The 22,799-nt window shown below is 39.6% G+C and overlaps 1 protein-coding gene across 2 annotated transcripts in view; it reads left to right on the forward strand.

Moving 5' to 3' along the window:
• TOX (thymocyte selection associated high mobility group box) overlaps positions 1 to 22,799 on the forward strand; it is a 379,523-nt gene that overhangs the window by 189,991 nt on the left and 166,733 nt on the right. For both annotated transcript variants that reach the window (XM_075316335.1, XM_075316336.1), the window contains one exon: positions 19,214 to 19,456. In XM_075316335.1, the coding sequence (XP_075172450.1) occupies positions 19,214 to 19,456 (243 nt within the window). The remainder of the gene's footprint in view (positions 1 to 19,213; positions 19,457 to 22,799) is intronic.

Raw genomic sequence — 22,799 nt, forward strand, 5'->3', positions numbered from 1 at the left:
CTAAAATCTTGCTAGTTAATCAGCTCATCTCTAATATTATTGATTATCTGAGGAATTGAGGAATGCTATACTCATGCTAAATGTACTTTGGCATACAAATCATCTGGATCCACTGCTGGTAGCTGTCTTTGCAATTGTTGACCAATGACATTTCAGATGTACTCGTTGGGAGACAAGTCCATAGACGCTACATGTCATGATAGTAGACTTAAGGGGGCTTTACACGCTGCAATATCGTTAATGAATTATCGTCGGGGTCACGGTGTTTGTGGCACACATCCGGCGTCCTTAACGATATCGCAGTGTGTGACAAGTACTAGCGACCTTAAACGATCGCAAAAGCGGTCAAAATCATTTGCCGCGGAGCGGTCGTCCTGAAACTAAAAATCGTTTTCTGCTTATTAGCGATGTTGTTCCTCGTTCCTGCGGCACCACACATCGCTGTGCGTGACACCGCAGGAGCGACGAACATCTCCTTACCTTGCTCCACTGGCAATGGGGAAGGAAGAACTTGGGCGGGATGTTACGTCCCGCTCATCTCCGCCCCTCCGCTTCTATTGGACGCCTGCTGTGTGACATCGCTATGACGCCGCACGATCCGCCCCCTTAGAAAGGAGGCGGATCGCCGGCCAGAGCGACGATGTTGTGCGCCACAGGCAGTGATTTGCTCATGTCGCACAACCAACGGGGGCGGGTACGATCGCTTGCGATCTCGCTAACGAGATCGAAGCGTGTAAAGTACCCTTTAGGCCACTGAGGCTGCTCATAGTAGCACTAACAATATTTACCCTGGCATTGTCATGTTAAAAAATAACTCCTGATACACTTTGGAGAAATGGACATACCACTTCTTCAACGATCAATGTAACACTGAGCTGTTAGTGTACCTGGAATATAGTCTAAAGGGGATGGCTATTGTAAATCATGCGAACTCACACCATAATCCAGCAAATAGGACTGGTGTTATGTTCCCTTGTGAAGGCATTGACAATTGTCTCCATACAGACCTCCATTCCAGCATCCATTGACATCTTTCTCTGCAGCATGGTAGCCTTTGAAATCGGTGGTGTAAGGTCAGTGGAATATCTTCATGAAGGAACATCACACCAGTCCAACTCCCAATCTTATGGTGATCGATGGCATCATGCACAATAATACTTCGGCTTTACATTGATTTATTCTTTGAACTAGGGAGGAAGGGAGCTGCTAGTAACGGATCTTGATGATTTTCTAACCAACGCATCATTCAGCATGAATGTGTGGGGATTTCTACACGTAGCTCACATAATCGATACTGAATAAATCAAGATGTTTTAAAAATGTTTTTAGTTTTTAGCATTTGTATATCATTATCATGTCTATGCATCCTATTATTTCCAGAGTTTCACAACTTTCCTTTCTTTGTATTGCAATTTCAATGTAAACTTTATTTACGTTTTTTGAAATGCTTAAAATATAATCATAACTCAATATAATTATGATTGTATTTTAATCATTTCATAATAAAGTAAATATTTTAAAAGAGATAAGGAAATCTGAAAGAACAGTGTGGTTTTGGCCAATTCCAGGAAAACATCAAATGACTGATTTCATTGGGCCAACTGTAAAATTTGGTGATAAGGGATAAGGTGGTTGTTTTCAGGGATTAACCAGGCCCCTTTGTTACAGTGAAGGGAAATCATAATGCTTTGGCAAACCAAGACATTGTAGACATTTTGGACAAATATAGGTTCCAACCTTGTGGGAAAAGTTTGGGGAAGGCTCCTTTTTGTTCCCAGTACACAGAGCGAGGTCCATAACAGCATGGTTTTGAGATGTTTGGGTTAAAAAAGCTTGATTGCTGTGCTCAGAGCTCTGTCCTCAATTAATTGAAACATATTTGGGATAATCTAGAATGGAATTTGTCAATCAGGCCCTCTAGGCAACATTAGTATATTTGGCTCCTCTGGATGAATGGCCAAAATTTTCATAGACATATTCCAAAATGTCTTTCCTTCCCAGAAGAGTGGAAGCTGTTAGAGCTGCAAAGGGACTAATTCCATATTAATACCAATGGAGTTAGATTGTGAGGTCATATAGGCTACAACCAATGTAATGAGTAGATGCTTCAGAGACAGAAAAAGAGGCTTACTTAGCCTTTGCGCTTAACCAGGCGGTCATCCTCAATTGTGAATTTTATTTAGAAAGAGATAGGGAGGAAGCTTAATGTGGAAGTGAAACTGACTGGACCCATATACGAGTATATATACATCTCTAAGTGAAAATGGCCAAATTGGGCATAAAATGTCAATATTGTATGCGGCCACCATTATTTTCAAGCTCTGCCTTAACTCTCTGAGGTATACAGTTTACTAGAGCTTCACAGATTGACACTGGAATCCTCTTCCACTCCTTCATGATGACATCACAAAACTGGTGGATGTTAGAGACCTTGCTCTCTTTTACCTTCTGTTTGAGGAAGCCCTGTTAGAGTTTAAGTCTAGAGACATGCTTAAACAGTCAAGCACCTTTACTCTCAGTTTCTTTGGCAAGGCAGTGGTTGTCTTGGACGTGTGTTTGGGGTCGTTATCATTTTGGAATACTGTCCTGCGGCCCAGTTTCTGAAGAGAAGGAATCATGATCTGTTTCAGAATGTCACAGCACATGTACATGTTGGCATTCCTAGTTCCCTCAATAAATTGTAGCTCCCCACAGAAATCAGCATTCATGCAGCTGCAAACCATGACACTTCCACCACTATGCTTGACTGTAGGCAAGATACATTTGTCTTTATACTCTTCACCTGGTTGCCTCCACACACACTAGGCACCATCTGAACCAAATAAGTTTGTTGTCGTTTCTTCAGACCACAAGACATGGTTCCAGTAATACATGTCCTTAGCATGCTAGTCTTCAGCAAACTGTTTACAGGCTGTCTTGTGCATCATCTTTAGAAGAGGCTTCCTTCTGGGACAACAGCCATGCAAACCATTTTGATGCAGTGTGCAGAGTATGGTCTGTGCACTGTCAGGCTGTCAACCCCCCCTCCTTCTCCACCACCATTTTACCATTTTACCTGTGCAGCAATGCTGAACAGCACTTATATTTCTATCTTGAAAAAACAGTCTGTGGATAAGATCCTGAGCACGTGCACTCAACCTCTTTGGTCGACCATGGCGAGGCCTGTTCTGAGTGGAACCTATATATATATATATAAATGATTGTTGCTATTTGACATGCAATCAGAATAAATCTTTCTCCTTTTAGGTCAATTAGGAGACATACATACATACATATGTATATATATGTATATATATATAGATATATAGATATACATAAAACAAAGAGAAGACTCGCAGCACTTCCAATAGTGTGAAGACAAGCAGTCTATATATATATATATATATATATGTATATATATATATATTTTTTTTATATATATATATATATACGGTATATATATTTATAAAATGAGTCATGGATGGCATACTTTCTGTTTGAGCAACATTATTTTACTTCTTTGTAATATATTGGCTACTATGAGCTCAGATGCAGCAGGTATCTGACCTTTTTGAGCATTACTTTAATGTAGCTTTTCTTTAATATCTGGATCCTTACTGTTCTGAATTGACTTATTTGAGTCTCCCTATAATCTAACCAGTTAATATAAATATTTGTAATTGTTTATTTTTTGCATTAAAGTCCAATATATTTATATTCTGCTGGCAACTGAAATCCATATTTGTCTAATATATAACATTTGCTTTGACAGACGCAAAATAGATTTTCTTTCTCAGTAAAACATATTGACATATAGGAATATAGCCAAGTCAGTAATCAACAAAAGCCTACAAAGGTTCAGTGGTTACACTGCAACTTCAGCGCAATATAACATTTTTAAAACTAAAAGGTCCGATACCCCCATATTCATGTTTTCCATGCAGCGCCCTTTACACCTTTTAGCTGCATGGTTAAAGCTATTTCCAAACATTGCAGTTTTGTTTCTTCAGCGAAAAAAATGCACCTCTGGCCTAAAAAAACGCATATGTTTTTGACACGTTTCTGCCGCGTTTCAAAGCATTTTTGGGTGCGTTTTTTGGGTGTTTTAATGGAAAACCGCAGGTCAAAAACGCAGATAGAATTGAAATGCTGCTTCTTTTTTCTGCAACCAAAACTGCAAGGAAAAAAGAAGCAACGTGCACACAGCATTTCTGAATTCTGATAGACTTTTCTGGGGAGGCAAAGACATGCAGTTTAGGGCAGTAAACTGCACTGAAAACTGCACCAAAAATGCATCAAAACCTGCAGCGTGCGCACAGGGCCTAAGGGTAAGGGACAGTAGCTGCCTAAACCTGCCCTCCCATCAGTGCCATACAGACATTTCTTGCTGCTAGAGTTGAGCGAGTACCTAACTATTCGTTCTTGCTATACTCATAATGAGTACTGTCTAAGGCTGTGTGCGCACCATGCGTCGTGTCCATGCTGAAAAATCTGCAGTGATTTGGCAGCACATGTGCGCTTCAAATCGCTGCAGAAACACTGCGTAATGGATGCGGTGTGTCTGCAGAATAGATGCCGATTTCATGCGCTCGGGAGGCTGCCTCTCCCATAGACAGAGTGGGAGCAGCATCCAAAGCGCACAAAATAAGTGATATGTTACTTTTTTGAGCGCAGCGATTTGGATCAAAATTTCAGGATGCAAATCGCTGCGCTCTCAAACGCAACCTGCGGATGGACTATGCACAATCTTCATAGATTGTGGTGGGGACGCAGAATGCATGTGTTTACGATGCAGTGCAATATGCAGCATAAACGCATGAAATTACGCAACGTGCGCACATAACCTAATACTCGCGTAATCATTCCGAATAGCGTGTGCAATGCAAGTCAATGGGGAAAAAACTCACATAGTAACAAGTAACTCCAATGCGGTACTATTCGTGCGAGTAGCGGCATTGGGGTTACTTATTATGAGTATAGTGAGTATGAAGAGTTAGGTACTCGCTTAACTCTACTTGGTGCTTTTCTCCCTGAATTGCAAGATAACAGTTGCAAACTACCCGAGAAAACTAATATCTTGGAGACAGTTTCCTAAAATGAAGATTTGTCTCTTTAGTAAACTGTCAGGAATGTATTTCGCACATAGACATTAACAATTCAAGGAATACATCTTTTTTTTTTTAGAAAAAAGAGAAATGTAAAAAGGTAGCAATTTAGCGATTTGAGCCGATTATGGCAATTCATTATATGATTGACCCGCTGATGGCACACTTTAAACAACAGACACCGTTTCCTACAAATGATACTTTTGATACAAGCACCCTATAATAGGTACTGTATGTATGGACTATCCTCACATTGAGACACATGATCTTTCTCATTCTGAGTTGTAATAATATTATGTTCCATAATGTTCAGCTGTGTTCTTAAGAAAAGAAGAGGTTAACTTTTAGCCAGACTCTTCGCCCTGGGACTTACATACAAAATTGCTAAGTAGCAACATATGGTTCACTACTGTTTCTGTGATGTTGCTGCAAGCAAATAACACAGTACAACTCTTGAAATGATTTTTACAGAAAGCTAACGTTGGAATAATGCCACAAAACTCTACATACAGTGAAAATTAATGATATTTTTGAGACTTTCCCAAAGGTCTGTTTGGCACTATATTCTGATACCACTGGTTTATATTAGTGGTTACTAAATTCCTTTTGCAAATCTCTTCTGTAGCGCTGTGCGGCAGCTGTAAACCACTTGGTGCCATTTCTGCCCACAGCTATCTGTTCCAACCATGATATCAAAGCAATATATAACACTACTTGAGCTCCAAAAAAATATGACAAGGAAATCGGTTGGGAAGAATTGTTGAACAGGTTTGATCAACTTTTTGTCTAACGTGGTTCGTGGGTTGTGAAGTTCTGCAGCAGCCGGGTAGCAATTGGTTGTCAGTTCCTATAATACATTTGTGCATTTCTTTATTTTTTTGTATAAAGAAGTATAGAAAAATATCAATTGATATAAGGATCAGTCCAGTCCAGTCACCATACACATCTTCCCAGCAACACTGGGCTCTTCATGGTCCCACTTCACTAAGGCTGCTTTCACACATCCGTTTTTTGCTGTGCGGCACAATCCGGCTCTTTGCAGAAAAAACGCAACCATTTTTTTTGCCGCCGGTTGCGTTTTTTTCTGCATAGACTTTCATTAGTGCCGGAATGTGCCGCATGACCTTGCGTTCGGTCCGGTTTTTGCCGGATGCGGCATATTTAGCCCATGCGGCGGCCGGATGGAACGTTGCCTGGCACTTTTTTTTGTCCGGCAAAAAATTGCATGCCTATGGATGCCGGATGCGGCAAAAAACGCATCCGGCCACCGCATGCGTTTTTTTGCACTGCACATGCTCAGTAGCGTGCCCCAACCGGCAAAAGCCAAACAGGCCGCATGTAAAAACTTATGCAAAGGATGCGTTTTTTTTGCCGCATCCGTTGCATAGGTTTTAGAGCTGGATTTAGCTGCACTGCTAAAACCGGATGTGTGAAAGCAGCCTAACCGGACCTCCATACAGGCCAACAGGGCTGTTTTAGACTGTAACTAATTGTTGGAAATCCACATGTACATTAGCAGCAATGTAAAAGCTCAAACCCTATTATTTATACTGAGGCAACTAATGGGTATGTACACAGGTCATTGTGAAGGAAGAGGAGTCACTTATTGTAAATGTTTGGCTCCAGCATTACTTGTCATTGTAATCCTGCCTCTGATGATAAGTCGCATGCTGCATAACCTATTTTTTATTTTTTCATTTAAAATTGTAATATGTGAAAAAAACATTGTTAACTTTTTTTTATATTTGTAGCACAGAAACATGAATTAAACAATAAATCATGTTCTAATGATGCATTCCTTCTAAACTTTAGAGACAAGAGTGCAGACCCTCTTTAACCTTGGCATTTAGAAAAGCACTCAACTGAATACATAGACTATTTTTGGAACGTTTTCATCTCTGTATGTGACTGACCTTCTTTATCAAGCATTGGTCTTCTGCATCTTGCAGTACTGTCAAATGCGCTAACTGCAAGAACCAGTAAGCACTAAATGACCCTGACTACAAACTTTGTCAAAGTGCACCAGCTTCTTGAAGGACCAATTTAAAGGGAATCTGTCAGCAGGTTTTTGTTACCTCATCTGGGAGCAGCAAAATGCAGGCAAAGAAGCTCTGAATCCAATGATGCATCACTTAAATTACTGGGTGCAGCTGTTCTGACACAATTTGAATTTTTAGCTTTAGTCATATAACAGTGTCCAGAGGGCTGTCCCCGCCCACACTAGGCTTTCTATAGAGATTGTACATTAAGAGTGAGGTGTCAATCACAGCAGGGGGTATGTCACACTGCTGTGCGCATGACTTTCTAGTCCTGTAACGATAAAGGTCCTGCTGCTTAAACAAACATGACAAATAAACCAAAGATTGGATTGTTACAAGACAGGCAGCCCTGAACTTTCTGTGTTAACCCTTACAGCATGATAGCTTTAGCTTACATAGCAAAAAGCCTGTTGGCAGATTCCCTTTAAGGCTTTGACCCGAATCGACAAGTATGGAATCCGAACAGTTTCATAATTTAACCTCCATGAGGCATTGTACTGTTTTAAAGAAGTTCTCCAGCATAGGGCAACAAGTTTGTAGTCACGTTATGTGAATACAGACATGTGAATCATCACGTGCTGTCAGGATGCTCCAGCACTGGCGGCGGAATCGGGCGATCATGTGGCTACAAGTATGCAATTGGCATACTTTCCACCACATTCTGATTGGACATATCCATCCTCGCTCAATTCACTTGTATTGAGCAAGGCCACACATGTCGGCACATAACCATATGATTGCAAATCACATACTTAAGGTCCTAGCATCGGAGATTCCTGACAGTGTACAATGTGCGCTGTGAGGATTCACAAGTCTGCAGTCACACAGAGTGAAGTAAAAGGCACTTTACACACAGCGACATCGCTAGCGATGTCACTGGTGTAAGTACCCGCCCCTGTCGGTTGTGCATCACGGCCAAATTGCTGCTCGTGGCGCACAACATTGTTAGGACCCATCACACGTACTTACCTGCCTAGCGACGTCACTGTGGCCGGCGAACCGCCTCCTTTCTAAAGGGGTGGTTTGTGCGGCGTCACAGCGATGTCACTAAACGGCCACCCAATAGAAGCGGAGAGCGGAGATGAGCGGGTGGAACATCCAGCCCACCTCCTTCCTTCCTCATTGCCGGCGGCTGCAGATACGGTGATGTTCCTCGTTCCTGCGGTGTCACACATAGCGATGTGTGCTGCCGCAGGAACGATGAACAACCTGCGTCCTGCAACAGCAACGATAATTGGGAATAGAACGATGCGTCAATGATCAACGATAAGGAAAGTAATTTTGATCGTTAATGGTCATTCGTGTGTTTCGCACGCACCGACGTTGCTAACGAGGCCGGATGTGCATCACAAATTCCGTGACCCCAACGACATCTCGTTAGCGATGTTGTTGCGTGTAAAGCGGCCTTTAGGCTGGACAACCCTGTTTAAGGGCATTAGTTCTAGGGGAGAATACCTTTGTAATGGCATGTTATGGAGTATTTTTTATCATAGAGTCATACATAATCCTATACAACTGTATATTGTCAAAACAACCCATTGGTATAATATAGAACTTATGAATTGTTCCTAAATACAGCCACAAGTACGAGGCCTTATACATCTTTTTACTTTGGAATTTAGAAGGGCGCAAAAAGAGTCTTTACAGGAAAAAAAATGTACAAAAAGTCTTATCGAAGAATAAAAACACATACCTAAGGCATCATTCAGACACAAATTGTAGCAGAGTTTAGCTTTGTGTATTCTGGATGGAGCTGTGGAATCCCCTGTGGTTCTACTGCAATAAACTTACAGCGCCATATGGGCGAAATAATACGACCATCAATGAATGAGGTCTTATCATTATGTTTACCAGCCAGTATGGAAAAATGTATGTTAAGCAAGAAAAATCTCTCCTGTCACCTTTTTTACATGCGATGGTTTTAAACAGAGACATCTTTGTATCACATTGGCAGGAAGAATTTCTTATGTATCAATTTGTCTTTGAATTAATTGTTTGTATGTTGAATGTTTCTCCGAGATGGTATGTCTTTGATTAATTGAGTTAATCTAGCAAAGTCTTGCAAGCCTAAACTAGTTACTAAAACCAGTTTCACTGCAAGATTGTAATGATTAGTGTATGCCGTCCCAGAGGTATTCATTATGGACAGAATCGTTCTTGTTGCCTTGCATAGAAAAGCTACATTTTCAATAGGAAATAAAAAGCAGTCTGTAAAAATAGACTATCTAATTAAGTTAAACTACTCTAGCATTTGGCTTGACATCTTCATTATTCAAAATTAAAAAGATGCTTCACATGAGCACACAACTGACTATTGTGTACATTGCTCGTCGTTGGGACCCGTTTCTGTGAGGTTTTAGATTTAATGATGGATATTTAACTGATATATACATGGAAGTATCAATATGTCAGTTCTCCTGTCTCTTTACGTACTATTATAAAGGGCTCTGTTCACACATAGAAGATTGTTAGGATTTATGTACAGAATAAACTCTGAGAATCGGATGTAAATGGTGGATTTTATAATATAAAAATGTTTACTACTGAATTATAAAAATGTAAACAAGCATGTTGATTAATCCTGAGGATTCTTCCTTGAAAAAGCAGCTTATTAGTGACACGCCCACCCCAGGGCCAGGGGCACTCGGAAAAGGGCTGGACTAGTCCGGGGACGTCAGTGGTGGCGGGGGTCCGGCTCTTTAAGCATAATGTTTGGGAGAAAAGGAATCTAGAAAAGGTAATGGAGTATATTACATAGATTCATTACTGTGCAAAAACCGATGACATACTAAGTTAATAAAAAATATTTAGTTACTCTTTATACTTTAAACTTTTAGAGTTGGTGACACATATTAAAGGGAACCTGTCACCAGATTTCACAACTATAAGCTGCGGCCATCACCAGTGGGCTCTTATATACAGCATTCCAGAATACTGTATATACGGTAAGAGTCCAGGCCGCTGTGTAGAACATAAAAATCACTTTTATAATACTCACCTAGGGGCCGGTCTGATACGATGGGTGTCGCTATTGTAGCACGCATGGGTGGGCGGTCTTTAACCTTTCTTTGCACCTGCGAATTACAGTACTTTGTTCTTCCCTGAGCAGGGTAGATCAAAGTGCGCCTGCACAGGACCGCAATGTCGGCGTGTGTGCATGACATAGAATGCATCATGCACAGGCCTCAGAAGAAGGAGGACGGCAATTGCAGCAGAGAGAAGGCGCCGGACTGGTGAGAAGCGACACCCATCGGACCGGATTGCCGCCTAAGTGAGTATTATAAATGTGATTGTTACATTATACAGAGTGGCCTGGGCTCTTGTATACAGTATTCTGGAATGCAGTATATAAGACCATAGTGGTGCTGGCCGCAGCTTACAGTTGCCAAATCTGGTGATGAGTTCACTTTAATTTGAGGGATTACTAAAGTAGGAAGAGACAATTGTTAATGGAGAAATTATGTCTATAGAGGGGAAAGTGCCATAGAGGTCTAAGTAGCCCCATACACAATAGATAGTTGTCGTAGGCAGCTATCTCTCCTGACTCCTCCATACACAGGAGTGCTCAATCTGCCGATAGCTCTTGTGTTCTGTACAAGAGAATGCAGGAGGAAAGAAAGGATAAGGATCCGGCACAGGTTCTTCTTAGAATAAAACCATCGTGAAGACCGAGTATATATTCTTAATCCATGAGAACTTAAGTTCTCATGGATTAAGAATATATACTCGGTCTTCACGATCTTTTTAATGATCCCAATAAAGTTTATGATGGTTTTATTCTAAGAAGAACCTGTGCCGGATCCTTTTCCTTTCTTTCCTCCTGCATTCGCTTATGACCGGTCGGGACTCACCGGTGGATCCCAGGCACCCGCAAGGCTGAGCAGTCCGGGCAGCAGGTGAGCTGAAGAAAAGCTTTTTCTTCTGTACAAGAGAGCCATTGCTAAATTCCTTTTGTGGCAGCTTTTCTCACCCAGACATTTACCCCCTCGACATCTTTGGGTGAGCGTCGGGAGGCCCCCATACCCATTAGACTGTAGACTGAGCTCATCGTTGTCGACAGGTTTAGCCAACATTTTTCTAGTGTATATGGGGTCTTAAGAATAAAGATAAAAAGAGTGAATTCTCTAGTTATTCTATGGTTAGGGAACATTTATTTTCTACATTCTGCTCCCATGTGTAAAAAATAAACCATCCGTACAAGTTTCAATAAAGAAAATTGATGAGAGATAAAAAGAAAAGTTGTGCCCTAAAAGATAATATGGTTTTGATAACTGCGGCTTGATAAATTAGCCTGCTGAGTGCTTTTAAATGAAGATGATCTATTAGTGTTGTCGAACATGTGAAGTAAGACAAAAAGTTGTTTTCAGGATCATTGACTTAAACATATCAATGGCACTGTTGGACAATTCTTGCTGAGAGTTGAGATGATTTATGTAATGGACTCCAGGTTTCAGCCGTAATACATTATGTTCTGAAACTATCGAGCCTAAGTCATGCTGAGACAAAAGACACTTCATTGTGAATGTACTCCATTCAGAAATTAAAGATAAGGTTCATCCTATTTAAACTTCTCAAAGTGTTCTCTGTGAAACACATTATCATAATATTTAAATGTCTACAAAGTAAAATATGTATTTAATGAGCTCGGTGGTGCTCTATATCTTACATATTCACAACTATTTAATTTAATAACATTAGACGTCAGAGAATTAAATGCAAGAAAAACACACAGAGAAAAGAAGGAAAACCTCTGCTATTTACTGTAATCTGCCATGAATTACACAGATCCAAAGAGCTTTTTAAACAGGAAAGTGGAATTGCTGCATGCTTGAGCAGATTGCACAGCAGAGCTTCAGTTCTGGCATTGTACAGGGGCGCTATCATTTTTTAGAAATATCACTGAGACTACATTTAAAATGACATTGGGACCTTTCTTCTACCTTTTTTTCACCCAAAACAAAAAAAGAAATTTGAAGGAAAGGTAGAACTACAACAATCTTCTATGATTAGTTTCCATGTTTTGTGTAAATATACAGAACCGATGATTATTATATTATGACTTACTCCAGTCACATCCAGAGCTGCAGTCACTATTCTTCTGTTACGTCATGTCTATATGTGACATAGAAACTGGACAGATGATCTAAAATCATCTAGCAACTGTGGAGTTACGATTTCAGCAGGAGGCAGGAAGTATCTATCAGTTACACAGGTAATACTGGGAAGCAAGGAGTGTGTCTTTGTCTCTCTGCAAAAGGAAAGAAGTGTCTATTGGTCTCCCTGCAAAGCAGGAGCAGTGCTCAGAAAGCATACCCTGTGAAAAGTCAAGCTACAGAGATCTGCCAGTTCAGAACAGAGACTGTCAGGAGTGGAGAACAGCTCATAATAATTCAAAAGCAAACTTTGTGTAGCAGAAGTATAGTAGAGATAAGTGACCAAGTACAGGATTCACCCCTCCCTGTCACCTCCCTGCAATGATAAGGTACAGTGTTCTACTCGAACATCCACTGTGTAAGGAGAAAAACTCTGTGTAATGAGAGAAAATAATGTGTAAGCATACTGTCATATAGGTTATTGTGGAAGCTCTGTGTGAAGAATGTTAAAGCCTTCCATCTACTTCTTACTGTAACAAGTGTTATAGAGCTGTTTATTTGCTGCAAACTGTTATATCACCTCATATATAGGAGATGCTGGTTAACCTTTTCCTATCCAATAAAATTTCCTGTTCTTCCCATTCAAATCCTATTATAATTGGGAATAAATGTCAAAACAGAATTTTGCAATATGAATGAATTTTTTAAAATAATCAACAGGAAATCAATTTATTCACATGTGAATGATAAACAAAGCAGTGGCCCGACAAAGGAGAGTAATGGAATTTTTAGAATGCCCCCCCAGGGGGACTCAGGATAGGACAAGGTTAAGTATGCCCTGATTTAATCCTCTAAATTTCCAAAGAACTCATGTTTACTTTGCCCAGCCACCTATACAAAGTGGCGGACATACAACATATACTCCAACTCCAGTCACATCCAGAGCTGCAGTCACTATTCTGCTGTTGTAAATGTCTATATTCCAGTCATATCTAGAGCTGCTGTCACTATTCTGCTGTAACATTATTTCTATATTCCAGTCACATCCAGAGCTGCAGTCACTATTCTGCTGTTGTAAATGTCTATATTCCAGTCATATCTAGAGCTGCTGTCACTATTCTGCTGTAACATTATTTCTATATTCCAGTCACATCCAGAGCTGCAGTCACTATTCTGCTGTTACATCATGTCTTACTCTAGTCACATCCAGAGCTGCAGTAACTATTCTGCTGTTACATCATGTCTTACTCTAATCACATCCTTAGCTGCAGTCACTATTCTGCGGTAACATCATGTCTTACTCTAGTCACATCCAGAGCTGCAGTCATTATTTTGCTGTTATGTCATGTCCCTTACTTTAGTCACATCCAGAGCTGCAGGCACTATTCTTTTGTTACATCATGTCTATACTCCAGTCACATCCAGAGCTGCCATGATAACTTGTAAATACAATTTCACAGTATACCTCATAGTGTATGTGTCATTTTAACACTATATACACTCCATCTATGATTTGTATCCTTTTTTTGTGATTCTTGGGCATTAAATTGAGAGAATGACATGAGGAAATGTTTTTGAAAGAAGCTTGACTTATGTCTGAAAAAAAAACTTATTATCAAGAAAAAAAAATGTAAGAGTAGGCTGAAGACCCTGCTATCAAGTAGGCCAAACCCTAAGTCAAGTATGGGCTTAAATGGTTTTCCTTTGAAAGTGACTTTGTCACCAGGTTTTTGCCATCTAATCGGAGAGCAGCATATTCTAGGAGCAGAGATCCTGATTCCAGCGGTGTCACTTACTGGGCTACTTAGTGTAGTTTTGATAAAATCAAAGGCAATGAGCTAGAAACAAAAAAGGGCAAAATATTGGTATCATGAAATTCATTTCAAAATGTAGTAAATTGGCAAGTTGTTTCTTTTTATAAGCTTCTTCCATTTATATAAATCTCTGAAGAAAGTATTAACCTTTTACTTCTTTGTTGAGCCTCATTTTGTTAATTTTGATATGCTGTAATCCACGTTTTTTCTGCTTAGCTTCAGTATATAAAGACAATTTACCAGCACAGACTTTGAAATTAGTCTCTTTTGAATCCTATGGTTTTCACCTGTGATAACCTTAAAGGGAATGTGTCAGCAAATTTTTGCTATGTAATCTGAATACAGCATGCTGTAGAGGTTTAAATACAGATTTCAGAGATGCTTCTCTTATCAAGCTGCCTGCTGTTGTTTACTTGCAATGATTGTTTTAGCTCCAGGACCTTATCATTACTTAAACTCTTTCTGTGATAAGCAGCTCACTGTCTATAGACTTTGTATATAGAAAGCCTGGTATGGGCAGAGGCTGCTCTCCCAGATCTGCTAACCAATTCAGAACAAAAGGAAATAGGAATTTTTAATCTTTCTAGTTATCGGTTAAACCAAGGAGAAGCCACATTACTAAAGCGGGGTCTATCGTTTTGTCCATCCAGTAACACTAACACGTTTAGCCTCTTTTTGGACATAAATGAGTTTGTGCGAAAACTCACCCTACAGAGACATTTTATAATTCTATCTAAACAGAAGGGTCCGACCAAGACCAATACTGATGGTGAAACATTGGATACCTTTTTACATGTACAGGTCAAAGGGAATAAGAACTTCTATCCCCACCACCATAGGGGCAATAATATAGAAACATTCCATCAGCTATTGCTCAAAGACATCAGAGAATTCCGCTGCAACTTCAAACGGGATAACTTATCAGGGGAGGAGAGGCTAGCGATAGACTCTCTCAAAAACAATCATAATCTGGTAATAAAAAGTGCGGACAAAGGGGGTGGGGTGGTGCTGATGGATAGAGATTGGTACACCAATGAGGGGACTAAACAGTTGGAGGATAACAAATACTATGAAGCATTAGAAAACCATGATCAAAAAGGCAAGTGATGATAAGATCCTAAATAAGAGAGAGAAGCAATATTTAGAGATCAAACACTATTCTTTACCATATTACTATTTCCTCCCAAAAATTCACAAATCCATAACTAATCCACCCGGTAGACCGATAATATCTGGGGTTAATTCCATCACGGCCAACTTATCCCATTACATTGATTTATTCTTGCAAAAATACGTTGGCCGGCTAGATTCCCATCTCAGAGACTCCTCTCATCTTATCAATCTTCTAAAGAAACTCCCTGCAACCCCCAATTGCCTTTTCTTCACTCTAGATGTATCCGTACTCTATTCTAATATAGATCATGAACTAGGGCTGAAGAGTGTGGATTCCTTTTTGGTTGCAGATAGCACCCTTCCAACTTTAGGGGAGGGAGTTTATCTTGCAATCCATTGACTTTATATTAAAACATAACATCTTTACCTTTGAGGGCAATACTTATCGTCAGCTGAGGGGCTGTGCGATGGGGACGAGATTCGCCCCAAGTTATGCCAATCTGTACATGGGGTGTTTCGAGTCCCTTCATATCGCACAGTCCCCCCTAGCTATGGGGAATGTGACCTTTTATCGCCGGTTCATAGATGACCTGTCCTTTATTTGGTCAGGGTCCGAAGAGAGTGCAGTAACCTTTACTAACTCACTAAACCGAAATGAGTGGGGACTTAGCTTTACAGCTACTATTTCCCGGGATTCTATTCAATTTTTAGATCTGAACATAAAAATTAATGAGAGATCTATCATCGAAACTTCAACTTTTTTTTAAAAAGGTGGACGTTAACAGTTATTTAGAGTTCTCCAGCAGTCACCTGCCCACCTGGATTAGAAATATCCTGTATGGCCAATACTGGCGCATCAGGAAAAACTGTACCAATGCAAAATCCTTCAGGGCCAAAGCTAAGATATTACGGAATAGATTCATAAGCAAAGGTTACCCTGGAAAAATATTGACTGACGCCTTCCAGAAAAGCCTCAAATTGGATCAGGATAAATGCCTGACCAAGATTGAGGATAGGGCTTTGAAGGAGGACAAGACAAATACTGGTTATGAGAGCTGCCTAGTGACCACTTACAGTGATTCATACAAAAAGATAAAGGAGCTAGTGGGTAGGTATTGGTACATCCTGAAAAGTGATAAAATTCTTTCAGGGATCCTACCCAATAAACTCAAGGTTGTGTTCCGGAGGAATAGAAATCTAAAAAATATGATTGCTCCCAGTAAAATACCCAATGAGAAATCTACTGTGTCCCAAAAGGGGTCAGTCACCATGAAACCAACAGGTAACTACCGCTGTGGCAAATCCAGATGTTTATGTTGTAAAACACTGGAACAAGGCATACAATCATTTAAGTCTAATATTACAGGGGAGGAATTTCTTATAAAACAACACCTTACTTCTACTACCTCTTACGTGATTTACCTGTTGGAATGTCCCTGCGGCCTGCAATATGTAGGTCGCACAACACAAATGTTACACAACAGGTTAAATGGTCACAGATATGATATCCACCATGGCATACTTACCCATAGCCTGTCTAAACATTTCTCTTGTGAACACAATAAAGATAGGGACACATTTAAAACAATAATCATTGAACAAATCATGACAGATGACACAGATAGATACTGGAAGCTAGTGGAACCTAGTAGTAGTCCTTCTGGATATTTAAGCTAGCCACCTTACATCCCGTAGGACAAAATATAATGACGGAGCGAGTTAAATAGGGCCAAATGTGATGAAGTTGAATACCAGTACGGAGTAATATTATTAAAATCATCGAATCATTAATAATTTTATCAATAACCATAAATTGAAGGATAGGAACTCATGGCTATTATTATACATATATATATATATATATATATATATATATATATATATATATATATATATATATAAAAATCACAAAAATCAATGTATTGATTTTATACTTTTATTGTAATATTTATAATTTATTATTAATGCTACCATTTGGGTTCACTGATTTCCTGTCCGTCGTACATTGATGGACAGGAATCTGTGACCATCATAACATTTTTTACAATTATATCATTTTTGTATTGTATTTTTTTTATTACATATTTTTCTATATTTTTTTTTTCCTTTTTTTTTTTTTTTTGATCGCAATTTGTTTTATTTATCCATTGTTTCTACCAACCAACTTCATTGATAGGTGTCTATTAATTTACTCATTCCATAATTGATGAGCCAACCACCTGAATTTATTCAGATGGATCCTTTTTCACTCTGTATTGGTATGCAATAATCTATGTGCACATATGAGTACACGTGTATGTGTATGTACATGGTTGTGTGTATACTACAAAGGAGAATTCCATCCCATTTTTTCTTTCCCCCCTTTTTTCTTGAAAATTAATGCTCTCCAAAAATTAATTCTCTACAAAAATTGATCCCCTCCACTAACCCCGATGTATTACATTCAGCCAAGCAATTCCAGTCGTCCATGGGAATCAAAGTCCTTTTCAAGATGATTAATCACACAATAGGATACTCTATATATCGGTTCATCCATCTTTTATTACTCAATTCCACGAAGTATCCAAAAGGATCCTCTATATAAGAAAATCACCATGGGAAGTGAATGGGGTTTTTGCAATATGCATATTTTATATATTTTATATAATTTATATTTTTTACATTAATTCCAATCAATAGTGCTAATATGGTAATGTGTATTTAATTTTCTACACGTGGGTAGGATATTTCGTATCTACCAATAATTTTGGTGTAATTTTATTAAGGTTTTTAACATTTTATGAATTAGTACATATAGCTGTATCTTAATGTTTGAGGTGAATACCCTGCATAGGGGCATCTTCTTAATTAATTAATTGTTTTAATAATTCTATCCCATTGGGGATCCAACCTGATTGGGGAAAATATGTGGATTTTTTTCTCTTTTCTTTTCCGGTTGTGTATATAAAACCCAAATTGTCTGTCTATGATTGCTACCTGAGGAAGGGGGAGATGTACCCCCGAAACGCGTAGTGGCATGTATTTTCTAATAAATAATTCACCACAATAATCCTACTACTACTACCTCTGTGCAGCGCGGCGATACCGTGAATTTTCCTACTTTCCCTTAGATCTGCTGCATTGCTAATTCTAAAAATTCGGATTGTGTCAGAATGGCTGTACCCAGTAATCTAAGTGATACATCGTTGGATTCAGGGTCTCTTTGCCCACTTCATGATGCTCTCAGATGAAGTAGTAGAGCCTGTTGACAGATTCCCTTTAAGGCTAAGTTCACACACTGCATTCCCCATGATTTTCTGTAAATGTGACACTGTGGCTGAGTATTAACCACTTTTGGAAAACACATATTAAAAGCCTTATGTGATCACTGCCTAATGGTTACTGCACTAGAACCATTCAAAAGTGCCAAAGACGTCTGCTCATACCAGAACATAAACCACAATCATCCCATGTACTAAGGTTGCTTGATTGTGTCATTAGTCCACCTGGTAAAACTATAACATTTGCAGAATGTTTTTTCCTTCACCTTCTTATACCTCGTAGTGATCTGTGTAATAGCCACTCCAAATAAAAGGTCCGATAACTCCTAATATTCTGCCCTCTAAATGTATAATGTATTATGTGTATATAAATTCTGTGTAGCATTAATATTTCTACCATCCGGGGATGCTTTTGTAAAAACTTTCACGTGTATTTTGCCAGTACGGTAAAAGCATTTCTGATCAAATGTTGATTTTATAAATTACATTTGTTTTCCCCAGACCTGGAGAAAAAGATATACAGCAATAATACGACTCTGCAAGAATCTTAATGGGGCCCTAGGAATTTATTAAATGATTTTTGATTCTTGAGAAAACTGTGCCTAATGGAAATTCTACAAATGCCAGACTTTGTTATGCCTTTGGGGAAATAGCGTTCCAAACAAAACATTAAAAAAGCAGCACCATCATCTATTAGGGTTTAACTTGTGCTTTTATGGAGTAAAAATAACTTTTCTTGGAAAATAAGTGCAGTATGTTTGTGATTGCCATGATACGTGAATAAATATATGTGGTGTTTTCACTCCGCAGACTTATCCTGGACACAGTCTAGAGAATGAAGACTTTAATATCCCACCCATTACACCTCCCTCAATGCCTGAACATGTGCTTGTACCTCTGTCCGAGGCCGAATCAGGATACTCCTCCCTCTGTCATCCAATGAGTCAGAATGGTCTCCTTCAGTTTCATCCACAAAATATGGATTTGCCAGCGATTACGGTATCAAACATGCTGAGCCAAGAAGGGTCTCTAATCGCGAATTCCCTTTCAGTGGTAAGTGACATGTTATTGAAATGGACCAGTTGTTCCTGTTGATTCATTACATATGGTTTGGATAAAGGGTGCTTAGCTCAAAGAAGACGGAAAAAGAATTCCAGCACATCACTCAAGTAATTAATTTAGTAAAAAAAATGTTTTCTTTATTTAGGCATCATTTAAAAACATAAAAAGACAAACAAATCCATGGAAAATGGTATCATAAAATCATGACGTGTTTCGAGCACAATGGCCCTTAATCATGCTATGATTAAGGGCCATTGTGCTCGAAACGCGGCATGCTTTTTTGCATTTTTAAAAAATATTTTCTTTATGTAGGCATCATTAAAAAATAGTGACAAATAAATCCATGGAAAACCAACGAGGAAAGAAAGAAAAACTGGTGGCACTCACCCTTCGTACAAAATATTTTATTTTTCAATGGTAAAAAACATTCAGGAGGGGGATGCAGGGTACATCAAAGACGCAGGGCACGTTGGGGACAACAGTGACCATTTCACACACCTCGGCGCTTCGTCAGGACCCGACAAAGTGCCAAGGTGCGCGAAACAGTCATCGTCATTCCCTGCGTCTGCATCTTTGATGTACTCCACATCCCCCTCCTGTATGTTTTATACCGTTGGATAATAAAACAAGAGTTCTACGAAGGGTGAGTGCCACCAGTTTTTCTTTCTTTCCTCGTTGGATTTGGATTGCTGTACAGATTGCCAGGTGGAGCACCTCCCTGCTTGAGTCCAGTATTATATTGACTTTGCCTTTGTCTCTTGGAGATTTATAAGTGGAGGTAGGTATGTGTTAGGTACTGATGCTAGACTATTATCTCCTTTGTGGAAATCTATGGAAAAGTTATTAAAAAAAAGCATGATGCGTTTAGAGCACAACTGCCCTTAATCATAGTATGATTCAATTTTTTTCTTTATTTAGGCATCATTAAAAAACTTAAAGAGACAAACAAATCAATGGAAAAAGTTATTAAAAAAGCATGACACATTTCTAGCACAACGGCCCTTAATCACGATTAAGGGTAATTGTGCTCGAAACGCATCATGCTTTTTTAATAACTTTTTCCATTGATTTGTTTGTGTCTTTATGTTTTTTAATGATACCTAAATAAAGGTAAAAAAAGTTTTACTAAAATAATTGCCTGAGCAGACAGGCGGGAATTCCATTTCCTTCTACTGTTTCCACTGTGTTGCACCAGCTGGATGAGCACCCGCCAGGCCTGGATCCCATTCATATCATGGACATTAAGCGTGGGTGAGCTAATCCTCATTATTTTGTAATGTTTTACTGTATATTTTATTACATTTTATACATTATTTTATTCATAGTAGAAAATGTCTAATATTTTTTTTCTTAAATGCTATGTGGTATAGCGTACATGTAGTGTTAGGATTTGTTTACACAGAGTTCCTTTGATTTTTCAGGCTGAAGAATCCAGATTCCAAAAATGCATGAAAAATGGGATGAATTTTGGTGCAGTTTTTGTTTACTGGACATATTTCCTGCTTGTTATCATTTAGCGGTCAGATGTAGAATTTTTATTCAGCCAGAAATGGTTTGATAATTCACATGTTCACATTAAAAACATGGAAAAATAACAGCAACATATGCACTCTAGCCCTGTCTTCCACTGAAAGATTTGAAAAACTGAGTATTAAAAGATTTATGTGGATTTTGAAGCAAAACCTGCTCTAAAATCCACATAAAAAAATCTTTGTGTGAACATACACAAATAGTTGTGAATTTGTGGAATATTGTTGAGCACTGCAATGAAAAGACTCGCCACTAGTGACGGGCGAACTCGCAGATAACTGGGACTGGTGTACCTAACTGGATTTTTTTAAGAAATCCGGTTCCAGCTCGGGATTGATTCCGGGTATCTGGCCAGATTCCAGTCCCCATATTAATCTATGGGGACCAAAATCCAGCAATTAAAAATGGTCGGAGAAGGGATTGGGGGATATGACCAGGTATGCTACACTTACCAAGACTCCAGGTTTGCTGTAACTCTTCCTGCAGCCGGCCACTTCCTTCCGGGCCACGAATTAGCCTTCATGCATATGCACTGCTTTCCCCACCCACTGGAATCTGTGATTGGTTACAATCAGATGTGCCCTTACCCTGAGTGACAGCTTGTTAGCTGATTGCTTCCAATCACAGATACGATGTGTGTCTATAGTGGTATAAAAATAAATAAATACATTTAAAAAATTGGCGTAGGGTCCCACTATATTATGATACCTAGCACAGATAAAGCATATGGCCAAAGGCTGCAGCCCCTAGCCATGCACTTATTTAGGCTGTGTATCAAACTAAGAAGAACCACATACAGTTTTTTTTTTAACTTAAATATATAATTTAAAAAACCAACGTGTGGTCCCCCCAATTTTGATACCCAGCCATGATAAAGCAAGACAGCTACAACCAATCACTGGCGCTGATGGGCAGGAAATGCAGTGAATATGCATGAACCTAATGAGTGGCCCCAAAAGAAGGAGAGGCCGTGGGAGCAGTTACAGCGGCACCAGAGACTTGGTGAGTATAGCGCTGCTTTATTTATATTTTATTTATGTTTTTTTTTATTTTTCCTTTATTTTTTTGTATTACCCGAGTGCCAGATCCAAATCATTATTCAAAATCCCTGAAAATCCTAGGCCAGGCCCGGCACTCGGGTACATTTGAAACCAAGCCCTGGTCCGCCAATCACATATTCCTGAAGCTAAAGGGGGCTTTACACGCAACGACATCGCTAACGAGATGTCGTTGGGGTCACAGAATTCGTGATGCACATCCAGCCTCATTAGCGACGTCGTTGCGTGTGAAATGCACAAACGACCGCTAACGATCAAAATTACTCACCATATCGTTGAACGTTGACACGTCGTTCTAATCTCAAATATCGTTGCTGTTGCAGGACACAGGTTGTTCGTCGTTCCTGCAGCAGCACACACCGCAATGTGTGACACCGCACGAACGAGGAACAACATCATACCTGCGGCCGCCGGCAATGAGGAAGGAGGTGGGCGGGATATTCCGGACGCTTATATCCGCCCCTCCGTTTCTATTGGGCGGCCGCTTAGTGACGCCGCTGTGACGCCGAACAAACCTCCCCCTTAGAAAGAAGGCAGTTTGCCGGCCACAGCGACGTTGCTAGGCAGGTAAGTATGTGTGATGGGTCCTAGCGATGTTGTGCGCCACGGGCAGCGATTGCCCGATATGCGCAACCGACGGGGGCGGGTGCTTTCACCAGCAACATTGCTAGTGATGTCGCTGTGTGTAAAGTGCCCTTTAGAGTTACATATTGCAGTAGTCAGCATTCATCTCTACTTTTCCTGGA

The sequence above is a fragment of the Anomaloglossus baeobatrachus genome, chromosome 6 (genome assembly GCF_048569485.1).
Source record: "Anomaloglossus baeobatrachus isolate aAnoBae1 chromosome 6, aAnoBae1.hap1, whole genome shotgun sequence".
Classification (NCBI taxonomy): domain Eukaryota; kingdom Metazoa; phylum Chordata; class Amphibia; order Anura; family Aromobatidae; genus Anomaloglossus; species Anomaloglossus baeobatrachus.